A 13,460-nucleotide genomic window follows, 5' to 3' on the forward strand; every position below is an offset into this window, starting at 1 on the left:
ATGAATGGAAACAAGAGATAAAGATGAAGATATAAATAAAATACTAAAATAGACAATGAAATAAATAAAATAAAATATTAAAGTAGACAATAAAATAAATAATAAAATAGTAAAGTAGACAATCTGAAATATATATATATACATATATATATATATATATATATGTAGGGGGGGGGGGGGTGTTAGGTCTTATTAGCTGACTAATAGCACAGCACAGCAGTACATTGCTTAGTGTCCATGCTGGTAGATTAAGTTTATCAAAGACGCAACAAGAAATAACAGAAATAAACAAGTTTGCTGATTTCACTTATCTCTGCAAAAAACACTTAAAACACTTGCCAGTTGTCTCCCCTGAAGTGTAAGTGCGATGTCATAATGATTCAGTCTATAGTGTTATTGCTGTTTATACAACAAGTGATGTTAGAGCTGTTGACAAATACACCACATTACATTGTGAGTGTTAAGAGCCAAGCTGTATTAACTGCTTACATACTGTTAGAAATGCAAGATAGTGTTCCAGTTAAACTTGCTCACTTTTTATTGCTATTATCTCATAATAATGAAATGATGTTATGTATCAAAAATAACAACCTGTGATCTGTTTCTTGACAAAGTTTGATTGTGGCATACAAGCACAGTGTTATCATAGAGGCCGTCTTTGACTGTATCTGCTTTTCCTCCGAGAGGCTTTGCTGACAAGGCAGGAGTATGGTATGCTGAGGTGCTTCTGCCCCTCGCCCTTTGCCCATATGTTTTGTGTTACGCCCTAGGAGGTGCCATGCTCAGCAGCTCAGTGATGGGAGGGGATAAAGCAGGCCTCTCCGGCCCAAATGACGCATGACATGGCGCTGCGCCCTGGGCCCTTATTTATGGCTTCCCATGTCAGCGAAGGCTCGCTCCCCTGGGGAGCCCCACTGCCGTTACCCGCTAACTTAGCTCAGCCGGCTTTCAGTGCTCATCTCAGGCCTGCTAGACACACAACAGAATACACACACTATCCACTGTAGGAATTCTGATCACCGTAATGTGGCAGCATGCACACATGACTGCGAAGTATGCAGAAATCAAATAGATTTCCTCTGAGGGAAGTGTATTGAGCTGTACAACATTCACGGTTGCTACAGTGTTTCGCAAGAAGTGAAGTGACACGTATGAACTGCTACTTCAGAAGAATTAACGTCATGTCAGGCTACAGCTAGATCACTGACAGGCACACACTGCCTCTTTTATCAGAGCCTCTGATGTGGAAGAGGATGTGAAATCTGGAGAGAGAGTGAGGAAGAGGTTTGGTGAGAGGATCTGAATACATTTTCTCTGTAGTTACTCTAGAATCCATGTACATATCACACCGCATTAACAAATAAGACGCATACACTGCCAGCACTCATGCACACACAGGTGTTCTCCACAAGCTATCCGGGAATATTCCAGTGATCCCTCTCCAGGGTTTTGATGTGGGTCGAAGGAAAATAAAAAAGAATTTAGAGGAAGCGAAAGCCAAGGGATGAGAAGAAGCTCGAGAGTAGATGACAGAAGGGGAAAAAAGAGAAAGAGAAAATCTGCAATAGATAACGTTTAAAAGAATTAAATGAACATCAGAGAAAGATGTGATGTGATGGCATGGTAGTGACAACAGGGTTAACACAGGACAAAAAGATGGCTAGAGTTTTCTCTTCCCTGGTATCTCATGTTTCTTTGTGCTTTGGGGAGTGAGCGCAGAAAGAGGGAGCACTGTCAAGGTTTTATGTGGCCTTTTGAAAATCGAACAAGCCCTCTCCAGAACAATATATCCAGCTTGAGAACTTCTCTGACAACAGGGCACTCATTTTTCTAACTTCCCAGGTCCCTGACTGTAAAACACCCTGTTTGAAATCCACTCTGTTCATTGTTTAGTCTAGTGGAAGTCCCTTAGATCATCCTCATCAGCAGCCGTCCTGCATCCCCTTCATGTGCCGAGCCCCCCCTCATCTCGCAGCAGCTCAGAATCAGCCACCCGACGTTAATCTGACTCTTTTTAGCAACATTAAGACGTGACAGCCAGCGTGTTACTGCAGAATAAGAGGATGTATGGTGATAGTTTCAGTCCATCCACCACAGTCTTGTCTCATCTTCTAAGAAGAAACTGTCCCTGAAGTGTTTGTGTTTAGTGCTTCTCGACTAATATTGTTCCTGTAAATGATGCATTGCTTCTCTGTCTAGCCATGAGAAACATTACTGTGACACAGAAATGATACAATGTTTGAACAGCCCGAGGAAGATTTTGATTTGTAGCTAAAACAAACGCAGTGTTTCCCACACATTTATGTATTTGCCACAATATCAGCATTCACCACCACATATTCATCAGTCACTCTGAGCGCCAGAGCCCACTGTGCCCCAAGCTGGACCGTTCCAACACTGTTGAATTATAATATACCGTCTGGTTATTCAGAGCACCACACTCTCAAAGCACATAGCGTACTCTGGGCACAGACGGAGCAGCAGAGTGCTGAGCGCAGTGAAAGTGAAACCTCAACTTTCATTAAGTCTTATAGGAATTGCAGACTATTTTTTAAAAACAACAGCACTCTTAGGGTTTTTCCAATCCACTTTAGTGGAGTTATCTGTCAGCTGTGATTGGTTGTTCCTAGTCACATGACGTGGTGCACGCTGCTGCGTTCCAAAAGTTGAATTGTGTTTATATCGGGGCACAGCAGTCATGCCCTGTTTTAGCGCATCTACACTGAAAACAATGAATTTGAGGGCGCAAAAAACTCGGCATGTGTACGGCCCCGAACACTAGCAACTGAAAGTTTGCTTTCACTCACCTCTGCAGTAGCTGCAATTCAAAGCCAACAAACTGCTGCAGAGGGAAAAAACTCATGAAAGTTGCGCTTTCGCTGTGTTCACAGACCACGAAAAAAACAGTGCTAATCTGCCCCCAGACCACCCGTCATCTTGGTGTGCGGGCTAATTCTTTTGCTACTTTGCCAGACATTTCTTTGGTCCAGCATCCACTCCATTGGACGTTAGGATGTGCGTGTCTTTTGTACTGTTTTTGATCACATAACACCACACCACTAAGCCTTTAAGATATTATCTCTTGACATTTTTTTTCATAGTGTTTGTGTACATGCATCTAGCATAGCGCCCTTAGTGCATCTGCAGAGTTGTTGAGTCATGGTTTCCCGTCCTGCCAAAGACCATAAGAAAAGTTGCTGGGAGGAAAGAAACCAAGTGTTCCCTCTCTCCTGCCTCTTGCTCCCTTAGACAGTTTGGATGTCCAAACACATGACTTAGACAATGACTTAGGATCAAAGCAAAGTTAGGAGGCTGCTACTGATGCTCTTGGCCTGGACTTAAGATTAGAGGAGAGCTTGAGTAATGCAGCTGGATCGTACAGAGCTTGGGAAAGCCCTGGGAGTCTGGATCTGTTTGGTAAAGAGGGAAATACCACTGTACTACTGAGACTGGGTCATTGGGTTAAACCTTAAGCTGGTGACTGTGCTTTCATGTGGCCTCCAGCAGAGCAGAGGCAGGATCTGATCTGATAAAGCCAAGAGAACATGCATACAAGGCTAATGTTTCTCTTTCTTCTACTGCTCTGAGTAGGAGGAGAGAAAGAGATGGAAGTATGTGAGAGTGAATGATGTGCTGGTGGTCTTCGCCTCATTAGGACCTCCCTGGTGTCTTTGATGGCTGCTAAGGGCCAGAGGGTGAAGTGATGGAGATCGAAGGATTGAAGTCTCCTATTGCCTCCTCTGTCTTTCTTTCCCACCAAACAATTTCATTTTTCTGCTCCCTGTCCAGTCTTACCCTCTACTGTCTCGTTCCCTTGTGCTTTGTTTTCACCTTTTCTCCTCAGCCAGCCTTCCATTCCCCCAAATGTCTTCATTGCTTCCCTAGGACCCAGTAGTCCAGCAGTGAGAGCTGACACAGGGGTCTGATTTGTCAGGGTCAGTGTGATCCAACGATCCATCAGATACATCAGGCCGGTGCCAGGGACTCCTGGGGGACTGGACCTTTGTTTAGCTTAGCCGCTGACGGAAGCGAAGGCTCTGTCGGGGAAGCCATTAAGAGCGCAGCAGGCCCAGAAAAATGAGCCGCCCTTGTCACTCCACATCAGGAGCTCGGCCACGGTCGCAGATCCTCCTCAGACGCCATCACACTCAACCGCTGTTTGTCCAAGCCTTTGAACTAGGGATCGCTAGATAGATAGATGAATGTGTCAAGAGGCTGTGGGGTGCTTCAGGTTGGCTCGCAATCTTGGATTGATGAAGAGTGCTTGGTTGTTATCTGAAGTTGGGGCGAGGAAAGGATAGGTGAAGAGGGAGTGATGAGGGTGACTTCAGTACTTGTTCCTAAGGAAATTCAAGGGGCTGTGCTCCTATAAAGCACTGGCATGAAGATGAAAGATGATGCAGAGAATCTGCAGTTGAGTCTTTACTACTGCAAGGTGAAAACCGAGAATTCTTCTGAGAATGTGCGCATTTGCATTTCCAGATGACAATGAATTGCATTGCGGCAAATGTCACACCTTTTTCCAAACAACCCCACATTTTGTTGTTTGAGCCCCCTGCATCACCACCCCTGCTGTGCCAGTGCAGCGGTCTCATTGAAGTGAATCAAGCATTGTTTTTGAAGCTACCACTGTACTCCATGAGTAGTAAGGACTTGTTAGATGGTCAAACTTTTTTTTGTCATTGTAAAAACAGAAGTTTATTGTGTACAAACTAGGGTTGGGTACCATTCCCATTTGAACCAATACTGGTACCAGTTCAGGTACCTAGACTTACTAATACCCAACAGTAACTTCTTTCAGTACTTTACTTTCTCTGTAATAACAAAAAGTTACTTTTTGAACAAGCTGCAGGGGTGATGTAGTAGACTAAAAAGCAATTCTGCTCCTCTGCTCTTCTCTAATCACAGAGCTAATCCTCTGTCTGTCTTTTAAGACTAGATGGTCAAATTATTATGCCAGATCAGAGCTGCAGTGACAGTTTTGGTTTGCTGGGAAGCCGATAGAGCAGCTGCTGAGCTTGGTGGTTGGCTTCCCGACTTCGGGGTGCTCCAGCTTACTGTCTGAAGTTGAACCAGGCAGCTCCACTCTATTGCTCTATTACCGAACTCAAAGCTCCATGGCTGGCTTCAAGGCTTGGGGGTACTCCGCCGCTCTTCCGCCTCTTGTCTAGCCCCAACATCGTCACCCAGATGCTTTCTCAGGTACCAACATGGGGCACCGATGGATTTAATGTGAATTGTATGTCCATAGTACCGAGGTAATTGGGTTGGTACACTTAAAAGTACTAAGTTTGGTATCCAACCCCAGTGCAACATAAAGAATGCCTTCCAGGGGAGACTATCTGAAAATGTGTGTCATTATACCCACTTTTAAACAACTAACAGGGCTCGTCTGACTGGGAAATTCCTAGTTTAACCCACGCGTCAGATTTGGGATAGCCCATAGTGGCCAATATCCCATTTTTTAAATTTGAAGCATTGATTTCAAAAGCCTCCGCCTTTCCATTCCTCTCCCATTTGTGAATGACTCAGCATCCTCTCTGCACATTGTCTCCTATCCCACCTCTTACTCTCTCTTTGTTCCATGACAGAGATGGAACACCTCCACCTTGCGTGTCTCGGCCTCAGACTAAACATACTCCTCTGGTGTTGATGCATCAGTGTAACGGCTGCCTCTAACGATGGCCAACTTATCTCATTAGAAAAATAATGATTTCACTGGCTGTCATTCCCACAGATAGGCCCAGTATTTGTCTTAGGCTGTGTGTCCTTCACTGAGCTGCTGGGCCCAAGGATTGGCTGCCATGGCCCTCATGCCTGCCTGTCGTATATCAGCAGCGCTGCCACCGTCAAGCCGCTGATTTATGGCTGTTTATCTCCAGTCGCCGCCCCCCCACCACCTCTTCAACAGATGGGCTCGAGCTATTTACTCAGGGAGAGAAAAATCCCAAACCGAATAAATACAACAAACAAAAGGTAATCACAGGGAAGTTGGTTGTGATTACAATTTATTGGTCACCAGAGAAAATGGAGATTGATCTGTCCCTGTTGATTATCAGGTGTGACCTGATCATGTGTCCTAGATTTATCTGGCTGCGTCAGGTTTCCCTCTTATCTTAATTACTTTTCCCCTTCAGTATGTGTGGACAGTTGTGGTCATTGAGAGATGACACTGATACTTATAAAAGCGCTTATATGAAGAGTCCCCTGATATGATTTATGTTTATTAACAGTGTAATTGTGAAAACATTCCTTTCAGCTGTCATGTTCTACAGGGTTGTCGCCTTAAATCTCTGCAAGTATATTCAAGCTCTAAATCTCGCTGGCTGTCACATCTTCACAGAGAAAAAAACACATTGCACCATAAATTGTCTGTTGCAGACTTCGAGGGGCTCCGGCTGATTTCTGAGTCTCTGGAGAAAGGCTTTCAGTAATAACACAACAGTATCAATTTTTCAAACCAGTCCTGCTATATTGTTGCACATTTTTCAGTACCTGTAAGGATTAGTTGTTGTTTTTTTCTCAATTTGATGGATACAAACCAGATTTTGACCCTTGCACCTGTCAGTCATAAATTATGATTCCTGGTTTATGTTACTCATAATCTGAAGTTAAACACTTTGAAAATGATTTTGGACACAGGCACACAGATGATAGTGTGTAACATCCTCCTCTACATATTGCATACCATAGAGACACATTGATATGCCATGCGGTGGGATTTATATTTTCTCAGGATTAAAGCGTGATAAATGTTTCCTCTCGGCACATATTAACTTGAGTACAGACTGTTATTCATGGAGACGTCTCTGTCTGTTCCTTTGAGAGTATCAGAAAAATGTCTCCCCATTCACATATTCTTATGGGGAGATTTTAATTCATCTGCACCACGTAGCTGATATAACTAATAAGAATAAAGTACAGATTGATGTTGGTGGGCTCCGTAATGAGGTCAGCTCAGCCAGTCGTCACATTTCACTCATCTACTGAGCAGCGCCACGTATGCCTTATCTTGCCCCTGATTAACCAGTGATAGAGTGTAAAGGATACGGGCTCGGTCTGACCACTGTAGCACCAGATGTGTGTAAAATAATGAAGTGGAGCTTAAAGAGGTGATGTAATTTGTTTTAAATGGTTTTTGTAGCTTTTTAAATAGTAACGATCACTTTATACTAATAAGCATTTATCAGTACTTTTATTACTGTGCATTATTTACTAGACCACACAGTGTGTGTAAGAACTACTTCAGCATTAGCATGTTTCACTCTGCGCTGCAGTTTATATAGTCAAACCATTTTCATGCATGTACTTTAGATAATTATGGAATTAACTTTGCTGGATATTTGTCCACATTTAATCAGACTTACATATAAACTGATGCGGGTCCACCATTACACGTTTTTTCAGTTTCCACTGGGAAAAGCTGTGGATGGTCCCAATGGAACCGTTTCACCCCTCTGTTGGGGTACCTAGCACACAGATCTGGTACTAAAATGTCGAGCTGTGAACACTGCAGTCTGTTGATTGGTCAATAGTGCACGGTCACTCTGCTCAGGGCTGAGTTGTGGCTGCTTTTGAGGCTTATGTAACCACTGTTCATACCATGGAGAGTTTTATTACTGTAACCATAAAATAAACATGACGTTTTGCTGCCTCTCGCAGCAGCTGGAGTTCGAGGAAAAAAATAACTTTAACCGGACCAACCACCAGAAGCTTTTACGGTGGAACGTTAACTTGTAAATTTACTAACACACCTTAAATTTCATTACTTTAGTTTTTATATGACATACACTTTTAGTAATGAATGGATCCTAAAGTGTTTATATATAATAATTTTTGCCAGGTTATATGAATGGCATATATTCTAATTCTCATTGAGAGAGATAAAAAGCATCGGGGAGCGTCGTTCTGGCAACTCTAAACCCCTGAGCTTGCCTGAGAAGGACTACATGCGCAATCCTGCTATTTTTAAATATCCCATGGAGAGAGACTCTCACTGCAGCCTGTTCTATTTTGTTCTGAAGATGTCGCTTGTGTAACCCCGTTCTGTGGACGATAAATGAGGCGCAGACTTCCATCTGTGTCACCGGTAATGAGGAAATACAGGACGGGACAGATTCAAGATGCTAGTTAGCCAGTAAGCACATTAACAACACACCCCGATGTTGAAAGAACAAATTGTAATAATCACCATGCTCTAGCGAACAAGAACTGTTCGTGATAAAGAGTTAAATGGCTAAAATACCTCATATAGCAAGTTTGTTTCGATCTCACTTTGGTTTTAGTCTTTTGTTTACTTTCCTCACTTCTGCTCCTCGTACACTGAGCTGAACTGCCAATCAGGGGGATTTCTCTTGCCACTGGGTGGCTCAGATGCCAATTCAACATGCAAAATCGTCTGAAAAGCTGCAGACGAGGGCGGACTAGTGCAAACAGTGCAGGAAACACTGCAAAATCTAGTGCAACAGACGCTCACCGATGGCTCGACATTGACCATTGGTTTTTCAGGGCCCTCAGACCTGGTGTGCTTCAGAACATCACGTTTCATACGACATGAATAATGAATTTTCTACCATTTGAAACCAGTGACGCCCACATTGATAAAACAGTTGTGAGCACCAAATTAAAACAGTCTGCGGTGCTTTTAAAGTACAGTTAAATCCCTGTGAGTCAGCATGATAACACGACAACAGATTGAGTTCCTGTTGCACTGATACTGAATAAGAAATGTATTGTTTTGGAACAGTTGTCAGTCATGATGGTCGGTGTCGATGAAGAAGCACTGCCAGATCCAGTGGTGTCAGTTCTGCTGGGAGATATATTCCCCAGTTACCCCTGACACTGAGATGCAGAGGAAGAAGGGAGAGAGGGCAAACACATCTGGAGCCAATCTTTAGGATGGAGGAAGGATCTGTGTCAGGATCCGACCTGAAACCTGGTTAAGATCAGATTGACCGGTTCATTTTGGCACTCTCAAACAGCTCTTTTCTAGAAGTGGTCCACAAGTGGTTTCTGCTCATGAGTTGAATTGTTTTTAGGTGACGAAGGCTCAGCTCAGTGATCGTCTTAAGTGTCACCGCAGGAGTTAATCAACACTTACAGCGTTACAAATACAAATGTCAAGAACGTTTCACTAAAACGCCGCGTGGCTCTCAGGTTTCATTTGTTATTCTGTTTATCTGCCAGTCCCACTTCACATATCACGTGTGTCAGTCTACGCCGCACCTCGCGACTCCCACACATGTTGCGTATATTATGATAGCAGGCCGGACCCCCCTCACATCACCAGCAGCCCCTCTCGCTGGCACAGACAGGCGGGCGATGAGCAGGAAGGAAATGACATCATGGCGTTTCTGATGGAGGCTTGGCACAAGGCATCTGTGAATTATTTAAACTGCATGGTGTGAATTCGTGGATATAGTTTCTTAATGACTTGGCATTACAGTGCTACACATGTGAGCACAAACAGTAAATCCAGAGCTGTTTCCTTGAATGTGTGAGGCTGAGAAGTGTCGTTTTGCGCTGAACGCTTCCCCTTCTCCACCACAAATTGAGCATAATTAAGTCATTACACAATTAACAACACAAATGTCACACACACTTGTTTATTTTCACTTATTTGGTGTGGAGGATACACAGATAGGATTGAGTGTTTTGCGTTACCTTTATGATTTATAGGTGTTTCAGACCTGCTGCTATTTGTGTAGCTGTGGTCACAGAGAATACAGATGTCAGTCAGATTGACTTAGGAAAATGCAGAGCAGCCAAAACATAAAGTGGAAATGTTAACCCAATAACGCTAGATAAACAGTCAGCGGAGAGGAGCCAAAGACAACAGAGAGCGAAGGGAAAGTGTCCTGCTGGCATCAGGTTTCCCAGAGTAAGTGTTATTTGAAAAGCAGCTGAAGGGTGACACTCACTCTCCTCCCACCCAATCTCCCTCCCTCCTCCCTCCCTCGCTCACACGACCATCTGTTGTTCCCTCTCTTCTCAGGCTGCTCTAAGTGCCTTGAAACAGCTGTCGGAGCAGGGACTGGACCCGGTGGATGGCCCCATCAAGGTACGGTAGGACACGGATCACGCCAAGCACACAGGCAGACGCAGCACGCTCACTCAGTGTTGGATGTTTAATCAGTCGGCCAATCAGGGTGGGCAGATGCTTGTCTAGCGAGGAGCCAGATGTGCGTGCGTGCATGTGCCAATCTGGCTTTTTGCAAATCCTCAGCGCTGCAGGCTGGCCCATCATCAGCTCCCTCCCCACCCACACGCACACGTCCAACATTTCCGCTCGACATTTTTCTTCCATAGGAAAGCAGCAGTAGGCGTCTGCATTTACATGCACCACACTACTGTCAGTGCTCCATACTTTGCATGATTGCTATCGTCACCAAGGCTCAGTCATGGCAGGAAAGAGGGCTTTCTCCACGTACCTCCCCTCCACGACAAGGAAGGGAGGGAAGGAAGGAGGAAGGACAGCAGCGGAGAATGAAGTCGGAACGCTGTGGGGGTTTTTTGGAAACCAGAGAGGAAATCACTGTCAAACATTTCTGGAGTATTTTCATAGTAGGTGTGCCCCAGGAAAAAAAAAAAAGTTTAGGAAGGGTTGTTTTCTTGCAGCCTTGTGTCTCCTTTAGAGAGGGAGAGAAAAGGAACAAAGAGAGGAAAGACAACCGCAGAGTTATAACAACTTCATTTACGTCACCATCACAGGAGAGGGGCAAATATGGCAGCAATTACACTTTCACCTGAGCAGTTAATCGCTCATTTCTCGCTGTGGTATTTCCCCTCTCGGCCTCTAAAACTCATTAACTCGCCCGTACTTTGCTATTAACACATTGTTGGTCATCAGGCTTCAGATGATTGCAATTATCAGCATGAAAATACACAATTTTCCTCCAAATGATTTTCTTTTCTTCGCAGCCCCACACATGAATCAGTGTTTACAGTCCCTTCTGATAAAAACCACAGAACAGGAGCCGGTTAGTGTGCAACAGATTGAGGTCAAGGACTTCTCAAGTGTGTAGAGTCACAGCAGCAGCACTTTCGGTTCCTTTGAAAGTTTTCTTTTACAAGAATCGCTTATCGTACTTTGAAAAAAAAAAAATCACCCACAAAGTCCTGGGATTTTCCTGAGGAACAGGTAGAGCAGATCCCCCAACAGCAGGAGGGATTATTAACAACATTGCTGGAGTTCTCGGAAGAAATCAGCCCTAACACGGTTCTGTTTGTCTTTTCAGACCAGTGAACCATGTGGGAGGGAGGACGGACATTAAACAGACTAACTCAGGCACCACCACTCAGGTCTGCAAGGATTCAAAGGCTGTCGTCTAGGAGCTGACAACCCCGAACCCCCTCCTTCGGCATACACAGACCTGACAAACCCCTTCCTTCCTTCCTCCCTCCCTCCTCACCTCGATGTCCCATAACCCTAACCCAAAGTGTCCCCACTTATCCACAACCCCCCCCTACCCTCTCTACCCACCCCGACCCCACGATTGCCACTGTATCCTGCAAAACCTGTCAACATGCAATAGGGTGGATGTGCACCGAGAAATGACCGACTAAAACACCATTACCTGAGTCTATGTGAAGACAACGCTATGTTAACACGTTTATTGATGATTTCAAAATTTAGAGGACAAAAAATAATAATAAAAGAAACACAAACTAATGAGAGAAATGCATGGTACTGTATGAAATCAAGGGAAATCCAAAGTGATACACTGCATAGACAATTTTCCCTTTGGATAAATGTCTGTTGGTATGGTTAAAACAAATATGTACATCATGCCATTGAAACACAAAAGAAACATTTTAGGGGAGAAACCAACTTGCGTACAGTAGCTTATTTTCGGGGGTATTATGTTTCCGTTTTTTTTTGTTGTTGTTTTGTTTTGTTTTTGTTTTTGTTTTTTTATTTTGTTTTTTTTTATTATTATTATTTTATTTTATTAATCTAACAATGCTTGAGTACTGTATTTAAAATTAACCAATGCCAGTGCTGTGAAAGTTGTAGTTGTTGTCTTCATATATAGTCACCCAGCTTACCTTGTATGCTGACATAAAAAAAAAAAAAGAGTTCATCTATCTATATGGATGTGTATGACTTGCAAGAGTATCATATTCCGAAAAATAACACAGAAAAGTTTTTTTTTCATGTGGACAAAAAGGACAAAACTGGTGTTAGCAGTAATCAGTAGAAGTGTTGACCACCCAGGAGGGAAGGTTGGACTAACCTTTACTTCCTGAAGGGTCTAACTTTCCCCGTTTAACATGACCCCACACTGGCATAGCATCACTGGAGCATCACCTGACCAACAGCGGAGGCAAGAAAGGGGGCCACCACAGTTGTACTTTTTAATCTAGAAAAAGAGGCCAGTGGCTAGTATTCTGCACACTTTCTCTAATGCCAGTAAATGTTCAACTCCAGAGAGTTTTGTACCGGCGTGACTGCATGTCCTCCAGTGAATGAAAATGTCCTCTCCATTCCAGTGATTTTGTGTCAGTGGATCGTCCCCCCTCCCCCCTGCCCCCACCCCCCCCACCCCACAGTTTTGTCGATCACATCTACACCCATTGTGTGTGTTGTATTGACCCGCCAAGGCATCAACTGGGTGCTTTTAATGCCTGCATTCTGTCTGGAGTGCAGCTTTTGAGCGGAGAGAGCCTGCAGCCGCTGATTCCGCAGACTCCCTCCACTAAAGGCCACTTTGAGTCACTTTGTTCACTGACATTGAGGACGTGTCTTCTTCTTCGCTGTGAGTACAATGTGTAATAAGGCTGTTTCTGTTACTGAAATGCAGTAAAAACACCTCAGTTCATGTGGAAAAAAAAAAATCTGTTTCTTCGTGTCTTATTTTCTCCTCCGAACAGGTGTAAACACAACATGCTGATCTGACTGCAATTAGCACTGTTTCTTAATTAAAGCCACCTTTTCTAAGTGTATAAGCTGGAAACAAAATTGCAAGTAAGTGAAAATAAGGGAGCAGGGTGATTACATTAACCAGCATTTACTGTAGTGTTGAAAAATAAACAGGCTGCCCTCCACCATCTGTTACACACTGACATCAGCCAAGGCCCATTTACTCACTGTTTCTGGTGCTTATAACCAAATTGAACAGTCTCCAGTCGTGGATACAGTTTGCTCAGTTGTATTGAAGGTTTACTCAGTTTTCTTCACATGACCAAAGTGTGTAGCTTTGGTCACGTGATGTGTTCGAAAGCTCTGGAAAAAGCTAGTAAGAGGACCTTGAGATAAATTATTTTGTCGATCTACTCCCAAGGTGAAAAATGAGCTTTCACTCCAAAGGCAGTTTGGGAAAAAGGTTTCTTTTTTTTAACATCTCTTTATTGAATTTTCAAAATATTCAGGTATATATGATGCAAAATCTCCAGGATATACAAAATATGAAACCACCCCCTCAACCCTCTGGTCTCTCTCATTCTCCCAGTCCAATCCC

At 43.7% G+C, this 13,460-nt stretch overlaps 1 protein-coding gene across 1 annotated transcript in view; it reads left to right on the plus strand.

Moving 5' to 3' along the window:
- Positions 1 to 12,837, plus strand: part of stau2 (staufen double-stranded RNA binding protein 2) — a 127,556-nt gene extending 114,719 nt beyond the window's left edge. Inside the window, exons 15-16 of the mRNA XM_050057025.1 lie at positions 9,995 to 10,060; positions 11,238 to 12,837. Coding sequence (XP_049912982.1) covers positions 9,995 to 10,060; positions 11,238 to 11,273 — 102 coding nt within the window. The 3' untranslated portion in view covers positions 11,274 to 12,837. The remainder of the gene's footprint in view (positions 1 to 9,994; positions 10,061 to 11,237) is intronic.
- The last annotated feature ends 623 nt before the right edge of the window (positions 12,838 to 13,460 follow it).

This window comes from Epinephelus moara, chromosome 11, assembly GCF_006386435.1.
Source record: "Epinephelus moara isolate mb chromosome 11, YSFRI_EMoa_1.0, whole genome shotgun sequence".
Taxonomy (NCBI): Eukaryota; Metazoa; Chordata; class Actinopteri; order Perciformes; family Serranidae; genus Epinephelus; species Epinephelus moara.